General features: G+C 34.9%; 1 protein-coding gene across 3 annotated transcripts in view; it reads right to left on the bottom strand.

Moving 5' to 3' along the window:
• The window catches only part of NELL2 (NEL-like 2 (chicken)), a 334,876-nt gene that overhangs the window by 244,065 nt on the left and 71,327 nt on the right, over positions 1 to 19,484 (bottom strand). For all 3 annotated transcript variants that reach the window (XM_012720507.1, XM_004675947.2, XM_012720508.1), the window contains exons 5-9: positions 4,370 to 4,543; positions 4,184 to 4,280; positions 1,481 to 1,553; positions 1,238 to 1,320; positions 248 to 376 (exon numbers count right to left, since the gene is read on the bottom strand). In XM_012720507.1, coding sequence (XP_012575961.1) covers positions 248 to 376; positions 1,238 to 1,320; positions 1,481 to 1,553; positions 4,184 to 4,280; positions 4,370 to 4,543 — 556 coding nt within the window. The remainder of the gene's footprint in view (positions 1 to 247; positions 377 to 1,237; positions 1,321 to 1,480; positions 1,554 to 4,183; positions 4,281 to 4,369; positions 4,544 to 19,484) is intronic.

Genomic DNA, 19,484 nt, shown 5'->3' with positions numbered 1-19,484 from the left:
GGGATCCTAACCCAATTTAAATTGCTCCCCTCATGTGTGTACCAATAAATTTGAACTTAGTAGCATTCCTAAACCATAATCATTTTTATAAACTAGAAAGTGTCGTTAATAATGCAATATACAGTTCTTTAGATTTGACTGGGTTTACTGGCACTTGAATGTGTGTCTTGAGGAAATGGGTCTTGAAATTTTCATGATCATATTGTTTGCATAAATTTTTAAAGACTGAGAGCCATGGAAGGCATACCAGGCACGTGCAGTTCTTGCAGCCATCTGTCCAGGACTCAAACTCTCGGTAGGTGGTTCCCTTCATGGTGCAAGTCCTTTCACAGTAGCATTGATCCAATCTGTTCATCCGCTGCTCTGCTCGGGACAGCTGTAGCACACAGAGAGGAGTTTACTGTTAACTACTCTAGCACGCAAAATGCACACTACAGGAATGGTGGCTGTTTTTTTTTTTAAAATATGTATAGCAGTACTGATGACTGTGTTTATCAACTACCTATTCTAGTTCCATTTCAGCCTTTAGTAAAAAACAAACCCCTTATTTATGGTTTATTTGCAGAGAAGCATTTTCCATTGCAATGGAGAAATTCAACAAAAGGCATCATTTCATAAAAATGTTTACTTGAGTAAAAGCAAAAATTTCAAAACTTATCTTGTATTACAAAAAAACCACACACAGACCACACAAGCTTTGGGTCACCAAAAAGTAGTATGGAAGAGGACAACAAACTGGAAAATTTGTAAGTACACTTGATACAAGCTTAAGCAGTAAAATGCAGTGCCAAGAAGCATTTGCAGAACCACTTCCTTGAAATAATTTTAGTGTCCATATTCTCTACAATGACCTCTCTCCTTTTTCCTTATAAAGAAAATCTAAATAAAATATATCAAAAAAAAAAAAACTAAACCATAAACCTTGTCATAATAAGCAATGTGAAAATCAGGTAATCTGCCTCATTCCTGATTTACTGAATAATTTGTTATACAGCAGGCCAGGGTTTGACTATTTATAAGCCTTTCCTTGCACGGAGATTTAGAGTCAGTTCCAGTAAAGAGTACAGTATAAGACAAGTCTGAACAATGAACATTTGTAATTATATTGAGTTATCAGAAGTCATGATGTATTTTTTCCTGTGAATGCATCGTAACTTTTCTGACAGCCCAATATAAGGGACTATAAGGGCCTTCAAGAATGTTTCAGTCCTCCCATAATATATTCCTAAGTCTTTACCTTGGCTGATGTTTTGGCTAAAATGTCCTGAAGCTCCATGATTTTCTGCACAAGTCCATGGAAGTCATTGCAAGTTGGACAGGCTGGAATTACAAACACAGCATTGATCAAGGTGAAATTACAAAGGGTACAAACTGGTTATATTTCTGCTGACAATATCTGTCCATTCAATTTCAAACTGACAGTCCTGACAAAATTAAGAAAGAAGACACTATCACGCAGTCTAAGCACTAATGGACTTACTGCGATTAAGATCTGGGCACTGGGCAATGAATCCTTGGGGCATGACAAGTAATTGCACATCTTGCATTATACCCTGTGTGTGGAAAAATTGTAAAAAGACATATTACTTTCATCTACTGAAATTATGTTTAATAGTCAAGTTCATGAAGGAAAAACATTACAACAAAGATGCACCAAAATCCCTGAGAAAGAAACCCTTTTGAAAACATTACATCTACTTCAAACCAAAAGGAAAGCACTGAAGTACAACAGGCAAGGTAGATGATTAACCACATATTCTCATTGATAATATTTTTAAAACCTTAAGATTAAAATGTCAAGATATAATTAAGAGGCAACAGTCATGCTGTTTTCAGAAGTTATTTTTAGTTAGTCACTAAAGAACAGCTTGAAAATGACCTTTAAAAATCAACCTGAAAAATCACTTGTGATTTCAGCAATGGTAAAACTGATACCAATTACAAATTAACAGCAATCATCAGAAAGAAAAGAATAGGAAAACTGAGTCATAACATCAACATGCACTTGAGCATTTCTCATTTTTCAGGTGGATTTTTCAAACTACTTTCCCAGTTGAAAAGACTAGTAATTTATTAAGTGGCTGCAGGAAGATTTAATAAGGAGTCCTTAGGAATACAGCAAGTTTAACATAATTTTTTTAAATGTCAGCAAGAAATGACCTATTGTACACAAAAAGCTAGATTATATGTTTACAGGCAAAATTTGCATGAGTCCTTAATCATTAAAGTGTAATTAGCATCCAGCTTACTGGGATCTTAAAGCAAAGAGTAGTAGTACCAAATTGTAGCTCCAAAATGACCTGTCCCTTCACCTACCACCCCTCCTTCTTCCCTTATCAACTTTATATATTTTCTTTAATTAATATTTCACATTATCCCTTTGAAAAATAAAGTTAGATTGTCTGATGATAAGGATGAGTGGTGCCAACATATTAGCAAGACGATGTTGGATGTATCTACCACAATTTGCCAGCAAGGCTGGTCCATGTATCTCCTACCTACTTAGTCTGGTAAATATATATATATAACTGTGGTGTAGGCTAGTGGTGCAGTGAGTGAGAGGATTCCCCAGAGATATAGTGGGGAGAAAAACAAGTGGATCTATCTACTGGAATTCAACACTGAGGGAAGCAGCAGTCAAGGCAGGAGAGGCCTGCTATGCCTTGTGGGTCAGGTTATAGCTGGGGATCAAACTCAGGTTGTAGGGGTGACAGCATTAAACCTTAGCCCTTAGGCCACCAGGGATGCCCAAATATTGGGTCTGTTATCTGCTTGGAATTGGATTCTTGATGGAAATTATACATAAGCTTCCGTCATTTGGAAACAGCAATGTGTAAACAAGTCTCCTAGGAACTGCACAACTCTAGGGGGCACCATTATCACAAACGCACATAAAAAAAAATATGACTTCTAGAGTAGTATATACAACCAATATATGAGAAGGATGAAGAGGCCATACCTAGACCATATAGAAACATTCCTCATGAGGGCATGTAGGAGAGAAGTAGTCCGCAGAGGAACAAATTGGCATCCCTTTCACTGGGAAAAGAACACTTTTTCAGGCCAGCATAGGGGTATCCACAACACTAACTTGGTACAGATTACTTACCCTCGCTGAACAGGTTCATGCATATTTAAAAGAGGAGGGGAAATAAACCCTGAATTAAAGCTAATAAGGCTATGATTTGACGAAATACTCAAAATACTTAGTTTCCAGGTAAAGATATTTAAGTAAGTTTAAAAAACACCTTGCTGGAATTATGAACCTTGATTAGAACACAACTTAGAGGGGGTAACTCTGGTGGCTAAGGGGATATCTGAGGGCTATCACTACTGTTTTCTGAGTCCTATCACTACTGTTTCCTGAGTTCAATCCCCAGTCAGGGAGCTGACCCATCTATGGCATAGTAGACCTCTCCTGTCTCACCCCCTTCTCCCCTCAGCAGTGGATTTCAGTAGATCAACCTCTTCTGCTTCCCACTCTGTCTCTGGTGACTCCTCAAGTCACTTCTGTATTACAGACGCTGCCACAGTCACTGGGGAAGGATTGATTGATTATACTAGGAATTTACAGTCTAACAGTTTTCTGGACTTTATTTTGTCACCCTTAAAACAGACAAAATTAAGTAGGATGTCTTTTAGATCTTCAACAATAAGGAAATTCTATGGAGTATATCTCTTAGAAGACACTACAGAAAAACATAAAATTATGACTGCTTTTGAATTTTGATAGAATTGTGAATAAATATGTATCCCTTAACAACTTTCTGGAGAACGTGGAGAGCATGAATAATTAATACTGAAAAGCTTTCTATCCTCTTTTATATTACTGTAGAAGCATCATCAAAGTTTATATTTTAATGGTGGAGAGTTCATTTGTGTATTAGCATTTTAGAGTTTTATTACTTTGGATGGCTAATTTCAAGAATGACATACTAACTATCCTGGTTTCTGCCTTATCTCTGTAATATCTAATAATCAAACTCATTCAGGAATAGAGAGAAATATAGTGTTGACTGGCTAAATAAAGCATTAGAGTTAAAAAGAAATAGGAGCAGAAATAGAAAAATATGTACAAATCAAATTACTTTGTTTAACACCATAAATTGAAAATGTACTTTTCAAAGTTCATTAGAAAGCTTTTATATTTACATTTTATGTTCAGACTTTAGCCAAAAGATACCTTAAAATATCCATGTGCAGTATTTCTCTGTCCCAGCCAAAATGTTGTGCCTGGAGGCAAGTCTGTGGAAGGTTTTTCTACCACCCTTTCATAAATTCTGCAGAAAAGAGACAATAAGTGTGTAAAGTAAATTAATAGTCATTTCTTAGAATCTTCTATTTGAAGAACTGAAAGCATTTCACTTACTTATTACAGTCAATGTGTAAAATCAGATGAGAGGCACTGATGGCTAAAGAGAGCTTGTGCCACTTGTCATCAGCCAAAATGTAAGGAAACACTTCTGTGTGCGGACGGTGACTACCAGAGCGGTAATGCAGCCTGACTTCATTCCGATGGCCACTGCTTTCCAGCTCCAGGTACCTGCACAAAGAAGACCCATAACTTTCAAAATAGCTAACATGACCTCTGTTTCTAGAAAGATGGGGTAAATATACCTTCATTATTCCACCTACTAAGTCCAACTAGCTATTGTAATATAAAATGAATATAAGAATTTAAAAGACAGAATGAACCCAACTATAGACTTCAAAATCCAAAGAACAACACAGTAGATTTATATATCTCAGATATAGAGGTAGAAAAAGCAGCAATCTGGAAATATAAAAACGCAGACAAACAATAGTCTCAACTAAAGTCTACACTATCTACCAGGAAAAGGGAAGCCTAGCATGACAAAAACGTTTAGAGACTACTTCAGGCAGGCACCACAGAATTCAACTGTAGTCTAGTCTCAACCATGCCAACAAAAGCTATGTGGAAAATTTAGGTCTTACCCTCTTACTACATAAATAAGGCAGCCAAGACTTCTTTTGTAGAAGTTTCAGAAAAGGCTAAGTAGGCAGTTAGGACTTTTAACCTTGCCACAAAAAACAAGGGTCATTTATGGTATCAAAGATCACATAAAGAGAAGTCTAAACTTCCATCCTGACCTGGAAGTAGCAAATCTCTCTTTCTCTGACTCCTGGAATGATGTCAAAAAGTAAGGGCTTTCATCATCACCCACCAATAATGAGACCATCTTTACTACAATATCTGTATAGATTATGTGGGGAGTGGGGAACTTCTTCTACTCATAACCAAAATAATAAGACTCCCAAGTCAATTGTCAAAAAAAGGCCAAGTGAGGAACCTGGACTCTACCTGGAACTAATATGAAATCTTTTCCTCCCTTGCCAAGAAAGTGTCAATGAAACTCAGCTAAAACAGTGTTTAAATAAGAATTAAATCTTAAAATGTGATACAAAAGTGCTAAAGTTTCAATTTCAAATCATATTCCATTCCAATAACAAAATCCCAAATTTAATGAAAAAAGGCATTTAATAGATATCAACACCAAAATGATACAACTGCTAAAATTACAAACTTAAATGAAGATTGAAATTTTATCAAGTATCTTCTGTGACCATTATGGTAATTATGATACTGAACTACTAATCAACCACAAAGAAAAAACAAGAAAATATTATAATGTGTGGAGATTGGACAATACTGAAATTGGGTTAATGAGGAAACTAAAGAAAAAAAAATTTAAATACCTGAAGACAAATGATAATCAGTACACAACCGTTCAGAACATATGGGACACAGCAAAAGCAGTCCTAAGAAAGAAGTCAGAAAAATATAGGCCTATATCAAGAAACCAGAAAGAGCCCAAGTAAACAACTTTGCCTTTCAACTCAAGGAATTTAAGAAACAGAACAACAACAAAAAAAAATCCAAAGGAAGAAAATAATAAAATTATGAGCAGAAAAAAATGAAATAGAAGTCAAAAGACAATCCAAAAGATCAGTGAAACCAAAAGCTGGTTCTTTGAAAAAAAAAAAAAATAGGCAAACCTTTAGCTTGGCTTACTAAAAATAAAAGGGGAGAAAACTCAAATAGTAGAGTTATAAGTGCAAGAGAAATTACAACATAATTGTAGAAAGTCAGAAAATAACAATTACTATGAACATTTATACACAAACAATTTTTTTTTAAAGATTTATTTGTGCATACAGAACTGGGGTACAGGCCAGAGGCTCAGGGGCGGTGAAAGGCTTCACCAGGGACAGAGTGGGGAACAGAACAGGCAGAGGGGAGTAGCGGGCGGGTCAGGAAAGGTCTGCAACGCCATGTGGTCACCTCCGGGGCAGGCGGGAATGGAACTCATGCGGAAACGGCTTTAGATTCTCAATGCTGTGCTTTAACCCGCTGCGCCACCAGGGAGGGCTACACAAACAAATTTAATGACTTCAATGAGATGGACAGTTTCTTAGATTATACAATCATCCAAGACTGAATAGGGAAGACAAAAAACCTGAACAAATCAATAACAAGTAAGGAAATTGAAACAGTATCAAAACTCTTCCCAAAAGCAAAAGTCCAGGCAGATGACTCCACAAGTCAATTCTACAAAACCTTCAAAGATGAACTATTTATCTATGCTACTCACTCTTTCAAAAAACTGAGAGAGAAGGAATTATTCCAAACACATTTTATGAACTCAACATTAGAGCAATACCAAAGCCAGAGACAATAAAAACTACAGACCAATCTCCCTAATGAAAACTGATGCAAAACTCCACAATAAAATCTTAGCAAACTGAATCCAGTAATACATTAAAGAGATTATACACCATAACCAAATGGAATTTATACCAAAAACAAAAGGATGGTTCAGCCTTTGAAAATTAGTCAATGTAATTCATCACATCAACAAAAAGGAAAGGAAAAAACACATGATCATGTCAATATATGCTGAAAAGTCACTTGATAAGATTTAACATTCATTTTTTATGAAAATCCTTGAAAATTTGTGATAGAATGCATTTTAACATAATAAAACCCATTTATGGCAAACCCACAGCTAATATTCTCAATAGTGAAAAACTGAAAGATTTTACACTAAGATTTTACACTAAGATCTGGAACAAGATAAGGATGTCCTCTGTCAGCATTATTATTCAACATAGTATTAAAAGTCCCAGCTAGAGCATTAGGCAAGAAAAGAAAATAACAGGTATCCAAACTGGGAAAGAAGTAAAGTTATTATTTGCAGATGATCTGATAAAATAAATAGCACTAAAGACTTCATGTAAAAATTAATTAAAACAATAAACCAGTTCAGGAAAGTGGCAGGATCCAAAATCAGCATACAGTACATGCCTTCCTTTATAAAAATAAGGAAATACAAAGGGAAGAAATTAAGAAATCCTCCCAATTTATAACCTTACCAAAAAATAAATTTAAATACTTGGGAATAAACCTAGCAAAGGAGGTGATGGAACTAAAGAAAACTATAAAACATTGTTAAAAGAAATAGAAGACACAGGGCCCTCCCTAGTGGTGTAACGAGTTAAAGCACAGCACTATGAAGCTATCACAACCACTGCAGCACGAGTTCAATCCCCAGCAAAGGAGGTAACCCACATAGTGTGGCAGACCTCTTCTGACCTGCCTGCTGCTTTCTTCAGCAGTGTATTTCACTGATCTGCCTTTTCTGCTCCCCACTCTGCCTCTGGTGGATGCTCTCACACTCCACACCTCTGATCTGTACCCTGGCTCTGTATGCATAAATAAATAAATTTTAAAAGCAAACAAACTAAAGACATAATTAAATGGAAAATTATTCCCTGCTCATGGATTGGAACATTCTTAAAAAGGCCATCTTACCCAAAGCAATATATAAATTCAGTGCACTGCAACTGCAATGCAATTTTTCAATGGTATTTTTCAAAGAACATTACTGAAATTACATGGAAAAATAAAAAGCCCCACTTAACTCAAGTAATCCTGACCAAAAAAAAAGAGGAAGAGTGGTATTATCTCATGTCCAGACTTTAAACTAAATTACAAAGCTACAGTGTTTAAAACAGTTTGATACTGGAGCAAAAACAGACACACAGACCAATAAACTAGAATTGAAAGCCCAGAAATAAAACTACACTTGTATTGATAGTTAACCCTTGTCAAAGGAGCCAAGAGCATATAATAAAGAAAGTCTCTTCAATAAATGGTATTGGGAAATGAATAGCCACAAGCAAAAGAATGAAATTCCACCATTATCTCACAAGTTGCGCACACACACACACACACACAAACATCAAAATGTGTTAAAGACTTGACTGAATGACCTTAAATCATAAAATACATAGACCAATGGGCAAAACATTCCATGACATAGGGTTTAAGTGATGTATTTGAGTTCATTCCCACAGAAAAAAAAACAAGAGAGAATCATTTTTCAAATAGGACCATGTCAACATAAAAATTTACCACACAGATAAAGAATCAGTAAAATAAAAAAACACCCTACTGAATGGGAGAAAATGCTTGCACAACAGACTTCTGACAAGGGACATGTGTGTGTATGTTTGTCTGTGTGTGTACACTCATGCAATTCAAGAAAAGGAAAAAAACACCCAATAAAAAGTGGACTAAAGTACTACATGGAAACTTCTCCAAAGAAGATAAAAAAGTGGCCAATACTCACATGAAAAATGCTAATCATTACCAATCATCAGGAAAATGCAAATTAAAACTACAATGAGACACCATCTCACACCTATGAGATTGGCTCAGGCACAGGGGAAATGGCAGTAGGAATTACATGGGGAAATCATACATTGTACAAAAATGAAGGATGTTATAATGAATATGTTAAAAAGTTAAAAGCCTGATCTGTTTAAAAAAAAAATAATAATAAGGCCAGAAAAACTGGTATTGCTGTGGAGAAAAGGGAATCCTCTTATACTATGGACTGGTCGAGCCCCTAAGGAAAGCAGCATGATGGTTTCTCAGAATATTCAAAATGGATCAAATACATGATTCAGCAATTCCACTCACTGGTATTTATCAAAAAAAAAAATCTAAAAACAACTCACTAAATCATAGCGATATCTGCACTCTTGTGTTCACCGCAGCATTACTACAACAGCCCAGCTAAAGACACAACCCGAATCCCCAAGTACAGATGAGTGGATTCTGAAGCTGTGGTTTACAGATACAATGTAATTCTACTATATAAAACGTCTACTATAAAAAAAGCAAAACTAGCCATTTGCAACAATCTGAATGAAACTATGCTAAACAAAATAATCTAGAAGGATGAAAACATGTGAGATAGCTTCATTTTTATGTGGGATAATTAGAACAGAGTCACAGAACCACGCTAGTAACATTCACTAGATGTCTGTAGAGCTAAGGATACCAGAAGGAGGGGAAAGCTGCAGAACAAAGTGGGAAGAAGGATCACAGTGGACTATGAGGGAACTAGAGTGTCTTGGTAGTGAGTGTGGTTTGGGTGCTTTAGTAGCGGTATCATTATTATGCCTCTAAATCATATCTAGTGTTTAAACTAATGTTGCAGCAAACTGAATTTAAAGTGCCTGTGTGCACACACACTCCTAAAGAACTTCACCAAAATCTAATTTTACTAAAGTTTTTAAATTTCTCTTTAAAAATTCCAAACATGTATACGATCTTACAAATGTATTGATATGTGTGGAATCACACTATTTTAAGAAACAGGTAGTTTTAGAAGAAAAATATTTTCTCAAGATAGTAACTTTTCATCATCACCTTCACCAAAAATGATTCATAATGCTTTTACAGACACATCCATCTGGAGTAATTAAGCGACTCCCCCAAACCCTCAGTTCCTAGGATTCCGTGTAAATTTTTAAACTGGTTTCAAATCTAACTGTTAACAATTTGCTTTCCTAAGATCCTAAAAATTGACTGAAATTCTTTAAGGTAACAAAGGTCAGCCGGCGTTGGAATTTTCAGCAGCTTTATACGTAGCATATTCTGAAACTATGGACAGACGGTAAAAGGAGAGCATTGAACCATGTAAGACAGCTAGAAGTTCTAAGCAGACTGTATTTGAAAGAAAAGAATTAGTCACAAGGGAAAGGAAACTGTCAACACTGCAGCATCTGTTTTCTGACATGCCTCATGGGTCATCATGTCTCTCCTACGATTTGGCATAAATAAGAGCCAAGGTAGACAGCTATAGGGCTCATGGGTCACCCACTGATAAGACACTTTACTGTTCATCTATGACCTCAAGAATTCCCAATTGAAACTAGGAAATAAGCAAAGAGAACCAACCCAGTTCCCAATTTTTGCCATTATGGAAATGCTGGAAAAGTCTGCATCTCACTTTCAATATTAGCATAAATTTTTATTGAGAATTTATTTTAAAAAATAACAGACAAAATATTTCTTACTCAGGTAGACCACAACAGAATTATTTATATTGCACCATTGTCAAAAAGCCTCTAGGACTCTGTTGAAATAAAGTAATAAACTATGAAGAAGAAAATTTCTAGATAAAAAAAAAATTAAAGTAACCAGAACAACCCACTAAAGGAAAAATCTATGGTGACTGTCTTTAGTAATAACAGAAAGCAATAGTTCTAAGTCTGTCAATAATGTTCTGGGGGGGTTTCTGAGGGAAGTTGAAAGGTAAAGATTCTGCTCTAAAAGACACAAATAAAGATGTCAAGACAGCAGTTAGAAGAACAAGGACTGAACCTACTACAGACCATAATTCTAGACATGACATTTGACTGCTCAGGCTCCTATTTCTTTCTCTGAAAAAAAGGGATTATAATGGTTCCTACCTCCAAGATTGTGATGAGCAGTTACTGGGATTAATCCATGTAAATGGGTTGCACAAGGGAAGAATTTCACAATTAGTATTAACAAAGGAACATTAGATGCCACTAAGAAATCAGCCAGCTATCACAAGACAGAGGTAAGCAAATACTCCATACTGCTCGCCAGTCATTCAAAAAAATTTCTGAGTCCTCTGTACAGTAACCTGTATGGACAGGATGACACAGAGGGAAAGAAACAGAGTCTAGGCCCTCAAAGACTTTCCTATTTCCTCATTTTCCTACATTTACATTCCATGAATGATGATTTGCTCTAAATGGTGTCCTTTCATATTCATGTCTACGATTCCTGTATTTCTGCATTAACTTTATTTTACATTACAGACATTTTATCCCATTTTCACATATATTAGATACTACTACTTTACATTATTGAATCTACTTAGGAATGGAGAACTTAAAGATAAGTACAATTCTTCTTAATAAAACTGAATAAAATTCCTGCAATATAACTTGAATCCTGACAGTTGAAATTTAGAAAGGTTTTGTCATATATTTCTATCACTTACAGGTTGTTGAAAAGTGATCAGATTTATTTTTCACAAAAACGTGCATTTTAATTTATTGTAAATGTAAAAAAAAATGAAAATCAAGTAACTAGACAAAGTGAAATTTTGAAAAATCATAAATAAGAGAGTTGTAGGAAACTTATACTAAGCTCCTAAGAAAAAGGTGCCTGTAACATATTTATATACACTCTGACCCTGTGTTCGTAAAGTACTATGATATGCTGAAACTTTAATAAATAATAATGTATAAAAAGTTATCACAAGAAGGTATTGGTTAACTTAACAATTTACATAGTGAATGCTGATATGCCTTAAAATGAGAGGCAGAAACAATGTGTTACTTTTTTTTTAAACAAATTTCTAGATATCCCCCGTTTTGGGGAAATGAAGCTAAGAGTTAATGAATTTTAATTTTTTTAAAATATTTATTTATTTATGCATACAGAACTTAGGTACAGGCCATCGGTACAGGGGCAGTGAGAGCATTCACCAGAGACACAGTAGGGAGCTGAACAGGCAGACTGATGAGGGAAGCAGTGGGTGAGACAGGAGAAGTCTGCTATGCCATGTGGCCACCTCCCTTGATGAGAATCGAACTTGTGCTGAAGTGGCTCAGCTAGCTCTGTAGTGTTGTGCTTTAACCCACTGTGCCACCAGGGAAGGTCCTGAATCTTAATCATTTCGGAGAGTCACAAGAAGAAATACCTATAGAATAAAATGCTGATAATTCTAAGACAATAAAAAATGCCAGAGACTGAGGAAGACTAGAACTGCTCCAGATAAAAGAAGATGATGAGATATAGCAAACAAATACATGTGTTCTTGGAGAGTCTTGAGCCAAGAAGGAACAGATACATTGTTCAGATAAATGGTAAAATTTGAATGGTACCTGAATGTTGGATGATAATGTGGTATCCATGTTCATCTCTTGATGGGAGAGTTGTATTCTGCTTATATAGGTGAATGTCCTTTTTTAAAACTATCTACTTAAAGTATTTAAAGATAATGGGGCATACTGCCAGTAAAAGACACACTGTGATAAGAGATGGATGGTTACGGATGGAACAAATAAGCTAAAAAATGTCATCAATTATGAAATCTGGTAATAAGATATGAGAGTTATTCATATTCATAACTGTTCTTGTAGTTTTTCTGTAGATTTGAAATTATTTTTTGAAAGATTCCTAAAAATCAAATATTAGCATAAGGAAAATTCTTAGGTACATGACTGTGTGTTTATATCTTAAACATAAGAAGAATTCCTAGAAAGAGGGGAAGGTGGCAGCCAGATAAGGTCTTTGAATCATCACTTCCCTCAGTAATACCAAGGCTAAGTGACCAGAGGGAGCAGTCACTACTTGGACAGAGCTGGGGGGTGAGGACCAGTGTCTCAACAAGAAGCAGTCAGAAATTATACATGAGAAAGGGAAGGAAAGATTGAGAAACAGTAAGTTAAGAGTGCCAAAGCAGTGAGGGAGTATCATTCCTCCCACAGACAGCCCCACAAGTTGGCCTGTGAAGGAGACAATAATTTATTACAAGAGCATAACCTGTTCCAAAGTTCAACAAACCCACAGTTGACATCATATAAATGGTGAAAAATGGAAACCTTATCCTTAATTTAAGACCTGGAACAAGACAATGATATCCACTCTCACCACTATGATTTAATGTCATATTATAAGTCATAGCTAAAACATTTAGGCAAAAGAAAGTTATAAAAGGAAAATTGTGAAAGAAATAATACTATCATTATTTGCAGAAAATACACATATAAATCCCTAAAGACTAAACTAAATATTATTTGAAATAATAAATCGATTCAATAAAGTCATCAGATATACAATCAACCTGCAAAAAATTAGTTGTGCTTCTAAATGCACATGAGGTAGAAAAGAAAGCTAGAAAATAATCCCACTCATAACTTCAACAAAAAGAATTAAATACCTTGGAGTAACTTAAACTTGGACATGAAGAACCTATTCAGGAAAAACTGTCTATAACTGAAAAACTACTCAACTATAAAAAAGGATGAACTCCTGCACTGACAACAACTAGAACTGGAGAGGATAATGTTAAACAAAATTAAGTCTGAAAGAGAAAGAAAAATAAGGCTGGTCTCATATGTGGAATATAGCAAGTCATAACAAGGTCGGTCCAAACCAATCATAGACTCTTTAATACCTGACTGCAAAAAAAAAGAGGCAACCGGATAGAGAGGCTGGCTTGGTTAAAGTTGAAAAGGAAAGGATCCCAGTGGAACATGGGTGAGACTGGCCCACATCAAAAAGAAGAGAAACAATTGTTGGCATGTGGAGGATAAGGATGTAGAAGATAAGGAATGCTTGTACCATGATGGTGGGAATACAGACTGCTCCAGCCCTTGTAGAAAACAGTAGGTTCCTCAAAGTATTAAAAATAAACCAACATGACCAGAAATCCTACTCCCTAGTATCTAAGTATCTATCTAAAGAATATAAAAATACTAATTTGAAGTGTGTGTGTGTGTGTGTGTTTATATCTGTGTTCACTGCAGCCCTATTTATAAGAGCTAAGTTATAGAAACAGCCTAAATACCTACGAGCGGAGTGATCAGAAGATGGTGTGTGTGAGAATATATTGTGTATGTGTATCTATGTACACTTAATACATACACACATAATGACATAATATTCAGCTATTAAAAAAAAGGATTAACTCTTGCCATTTGTGAATAGCATGGATAGAACTGGAGAGGATAATGGTAAATGAAATGAGTCTGAAGGAGAAAGAAAAATATCGAAGTCTCATTTATATACAGTATATAGAGAAATATAATTGCCTTTCAAAACCAAATCAAGAATGAACTCTGAACTTCTAACTGCAAAACTGAGGCACCAGAAGGGGAGGGTAACAGTGGGACTGGAGAAGAAGGGGCTCAGGGGAGCATGGTGGAAGGTCACAGGGGCATTGGTGGTAGCTGTGGAGTGAAGATATCTTTTGAACAACTTTGAACCTAGAACCCTCACAGAGGCAATGATGTAAGCCAACTTTACCTCTATAATCATAGTTTTTTAATTCCTACAATCAGCAAGAATTACATATAAAATTTCAAGGGATATACATAATCTACTTATCAAACAAAAATACCATGAATTTACTGACAAGTATATGAAAAAGTTACATGTATATTCAAAGAAGAATAAATTTCAAATTGATAGTCATTTTACAGATGATCTATTAATAAAAAAATTACTTTAAATACATTGTTCAGTGCTTCCAATGGGGTAGTTCATTCATTCATTCATTCACTTATTTATTTTTATTTAAAGCTTAAGTTGTTTGGAAAGCAAATTGTTTCCTTACAGTTGACTCAAAACATTTATATTACATATTGTTCAGAACATTTTTATTTGCTAAATTAGATGGAGTTCAACTGACCTATCCAGTAATTCACATATTTTGTGGTACATTCGCATTTCTAATAATCAAACATAATTTTTACACCACATATAGTTATAAGTAACCAAAGGGTATGGTATAGTATAGTACTAAGAGTAAAGGAAATATAAGAGCCTGTCAATTTCCTTCTTTCAAAATGTGCATGGATAAAATCACACAAAAAAGGCAAAATATAAATGACATTTATTCAGCTATTATGAAATATCTCAGATACAGGTTTCATACATGGTTTCAACCACAAAACTATGTCTCCTCTTCAAGAAGAAACCCAAGAATGTACAACATAAGGGAAACATAACAAGTAGTGGAGGTAACTCCAAAAAGATACCAAAATAATGTTTTTCATGACTTTTTATACATGCTTTACCATAGGTAAAGGAAACATTAAAATAAGTTAAGTTCTATTTCTTGCCATTTGATAATAAGTTTTAGAAAGATCATTCTAATTCTTAAATGAGTCTTTTGTAAAATGGTTTTAAGTGATTGATCAAAGGCATTTGAAAAGTTTCACACTGACATCAGAAAACTAAAATGAGGACAATTTTAATGCCAAAGAATTAAAATATATTACAACAATCCCTCAACATTCATCCTGGAAAAGATCATTGAAATGTCAGTGCATATCAATGTATGGCAGATTAAAAAAAGAAAATTAAATGAACTTTGATGGTGCCCTGAAAATATACTTATTATACTCTAAATTGTACCCAAAGAATCCAACTTTCTCCCAAAGACAAAAGAGAGAGTAATTTAAATACTATAAAAGATGCTACTTTGAGGTAACATAGAATCCATTTTTTGGTAACACTGTAACACAATTTTTTTATGCATATAGAATTGGTGTACAGTCCAAAGGTGCTGGGGTTACTGAGAGGATTCACCAGAGACAGAGTGGGGAGCAGAACAGGCAGACTGATGAAGCACACTGCTGAGGGGAGTGACAGGTGGGTCAGGATAGGTCTACAGAACCTTTTGGATCACCCCGCCGGCTAGGGATTGAATTCATGCTGAAGTGGCTTTAGCTTCTCAGTGCTGTGCTTCTAACCCCACTGGGCCACCAGGAAGGGCCCTCAAAATTCTTTTACAAATTAGAAAATCTAATAGAAAAATAAATACCCTGCTTAAGTAATAGCACAATTTACTATGCTCCTAGGATCAAATCTCACAAAATATATGTAATCCCCTTATAATTACAACTGCATCATCCCTTGGAAAAGAAAAGTGCATATCCTAAGAATGTTAATTCAAAAGTCTGAAGCAATTTCAATACAAATCCCAATTTTTTTTTTCTTGGAACTTAACTTACTGATTCTAAATATATACCAAAGAATGAGGTTTCAAACATAGCAAAAAAAAAAAAAAAAACAAACCTGAATAGTAGTAATAAGCTCTACAAAAATATGGAATAAACCAGCATTTTTTATAGATTTGGTTTTATAATCAGTATGTATTTGATTATGGTATTTGACAAGTGTGTGTTTAGTATAACATTTTATCTCATAAGTGAGAAAGTAATGAGTTGTTGGATAATTGGCATTGAGATCTCAGCTTCTGTTATCTATCACAGATAACTAATACCTAGATATAAGCATGTCTAGATCTAAATTCAAGACATTAATTTCTTATTAGGCAGGACAAAAGGGCATTAAAGTAACTCATTTATGGAATATAGTGTGACAAATTAAGTCGGAATGTAAATACAAATCCAGATTCCTAATTAAAAAATCAATAGTAAGCTAATTAATAGTTATACCTATATATGTGTATTCACTGCAGAGCCAATATTGTGTTAAGATAACCTCTCTTTCACCGGGAGTGCACTAACACAAACTCTTTATACCCAAAGAAAACTTTTCAAATAGCATGGAGGATGAAACATTTTCTCTTACTTGCCAATGATTTTCCTAAATTATTCAAAATTTTGTTTTATTTTACATACAGGACCATGAATTTCTCATACTGAGTACTTGAAATTTTCTGTTTTTCTTTAATTTTCTAATTGTCTTGACCTTTTGATGTGAGGAGAAAAAAGTAATATTTTTCACAATGTCATTAACTTAAGTTTCCCCTTTAAAGACAGAAATTGGGCTTTCCCTGGTGGTGCAATGGGTTAAAGCACCCCATTATGAAGCTTTCTGAAGCCACTGCAGCATGAGTTCAATCCCCAGACAGGGAGCCTACCCACATGGCATGGCAGACCTCTCCTGAGCAGCATACTTCATCGATCTGCCTGTTCTGCTCCCCACTCTGTCTCTAGTGAATCCTCTCACCACCCCTGCACCACAGGCCTGTACCCCAGTTCTGTATAAATAAATCTTTAAAAATAAAATACATCTTTTTTTAAAAAAAGAAATTACTGGTGCATAGCATATGGAAATGAAAATTTTATTCATCAATAATCATCTTACAAGTTTTATGGCAAATGTTAAAACATAGATTAATTGGAGTTAAACAAAAAAATGGACAATATATCTAAATATGGGGAAAGAGAAAATGAGCTAGCTTTATCCATCTAAAAAGATTAATAAGGTTTTAAGAACAGTTATTCTGATTGAAATACTTCCATGTTTTTCCTACTCCTAATTTTTCCTCAAGTATTTCCAAATATTGAAAATGGATTACCTTTGTATTTAGAAAACATTGTATGTTGCTTTATAGAATGCAACAATGAGGACACCTCTCTGGTGGCCTAGAAGTTAACTCTCAGTGCTGTCACTCACAGTCCTGAGTTCAATCCTCACCAGGGAGCTGACCTATATAGGTTACAGCAGACCTCTCCTTCTCTCCTGTTGCTCCCCTCAGCAGTGTGTCTCATTAGATCTGCCTGTTCTGCTTCACACTCTCTCTGAGGAATCCTCATACCCCTGAACTTCTGGCCCGTGTTTTTATATGCATAAATGGGTAAAAATAAATCTTAAAAAAAAGAAAGGATTTTCAAATTAATTCCATGGCCACCATAATTACAAACCAATAACACCAATTTGTTTTTTTTTTAACAAAGCATTACCCTCTTTTAGTTCTTTTTATATAGAACTGAGAGTTTTGAAAGTCTAGTGAGTATAGTACATTAAAGAACCATATACATGCTTAGAAAATCGCTTCCTTTTGCATTCAGAATATAAAAACCCTCTTTAAAAAAATAATTAGCAGGAAAGAATATCTTCTAATGATACTGTATTTTAATTACAAAGTATCATTTATCAGGGTGAAAATAACAAAATGTCCTGGTCTAAAGCACTTACATTATGTGGAAAATAATGCATTTGATAGATTGGGTCTTTCCTTTAAAATAAAAAAAAAATCTGAGTTAACAAATTAAAAAAAAAAATTCATTTATGTGTACATCAAGTTAGACAGTAACTCATATAATGCTGATAAGCTTAAAACCTAATCAGGGAAAATGAATGTCCTCTAGAATTTTAGCATGTTGACATCTTCAAAACATTTAAAGGAGAAATAATAAAGCCATAAGTGCTTATCAAAACAGAAAAAAAAATAAACACTCTTGAATTTTTCATTCCCTAGTGAAGAAACAGTTTTAAGGAAAAAATCATTTGAAATGGCCTTAGTATGATAGTCAAAATATGAGTAACATATCACTAGTAGGTTTGTTTTGTTTTGTTTTGTTTAAGATTTATTTCTACATACAGAACTGGAGTACAATCCAGAGGGTGCAGGAGTGGTGAAAGGATTCACCAGAGACATTAGGGAGCAGAACAGGCAGATCTACCAAGTACACTGCTGAGGGGAGCAGTGGGCAGGACAGGAGAGGTCTGCCAAGCCATGTGGATCACCTCTGGGACCAGGATCGATCTTGCACAAAAGCGGCTACCGCTTGCCATGCTGCATCCTAACCCGTTGTGCCAACAGGGAGGGCCAGTGCTTTCATTTTATAATAACTTTAAATAGTAGAGCCACTTTCAACACTTTTTAAGATTTATTTATTTTAGTAACTATCCTTATTTGCAGATGATATGTTAGTTTACATGGAAAACCTGAAAAACTCCACAGAGAATCTAATCAAAACCATCAACAAGTTTAGCAAGGTAGTAGGATATAAAATCAACACACAAAAGTCAGAGGCCTTCCTATACACAAACAACCAATCAGAAGAAGCAGAGATAAACTCCCCCCCCTTTTCAATTAAAACAAAAAGATTCAAGAGTCAACCAAACAAAAGAGGTAAGAGACTTTTATAAAGAAAATTACAAAATGCTGTTAAAAGAAATACAAGACACCACGAAATGGAAAGACATCCCCTGCTCATGAGTCAGGAGAATTAACATCATCAAAGTGGCCACGCTGTCAAAAGCAATATACAGATTTAATGCCATCCCAGTAAAAGTTTCAATGTTATTCTTCAAAGAAATAGAAAAAATATTGATGAGATTTATATGGAACAACAAAAGACCTCGAATAGCCAAAACTTTCATGACTAAGAGAAAACAGAATGAAGGCATTACAATCCCAAACTTGAAGCTATACTACAAAGCTATAATAAACAATCTGCATGGTACTGGAACAAGAATAGACATACAGACCAGTGGATTCGAATAGAAAACCCAGATATAAACCCACAGGTTTGTGGACAGCTAATTTTTTACAAAGGAGCAAAGAAGTTATAATGGAACAAAGAAAGTTTGTTCAGCAAATGGTACTGGAAAAACTAGGAAGCTACATGCAAAAAAAAAA

The sequence above is a fragment of the Condylura cristata genome, unplaced genomic scaffold (genome assembly GCF_000260355.1).
Source record: "Condylura cristata isolate star-nosed mole 26May11 unplaced genomic scaffold, ConCri1.0 scaffold00004, whole genome shotgun sequence".
NCBI classification, from domain to species: Eukaryota; Metazoa; Chordata; class Mammalia; order Eulipotyphla; family Talpidae; genus Condylura; species Condylura cristata.
The sequence above is the reverse complement of the archived record's forward strand: the minus strand, read 5'-3'. Positions and strand labels throughout refer to the sequence as shown.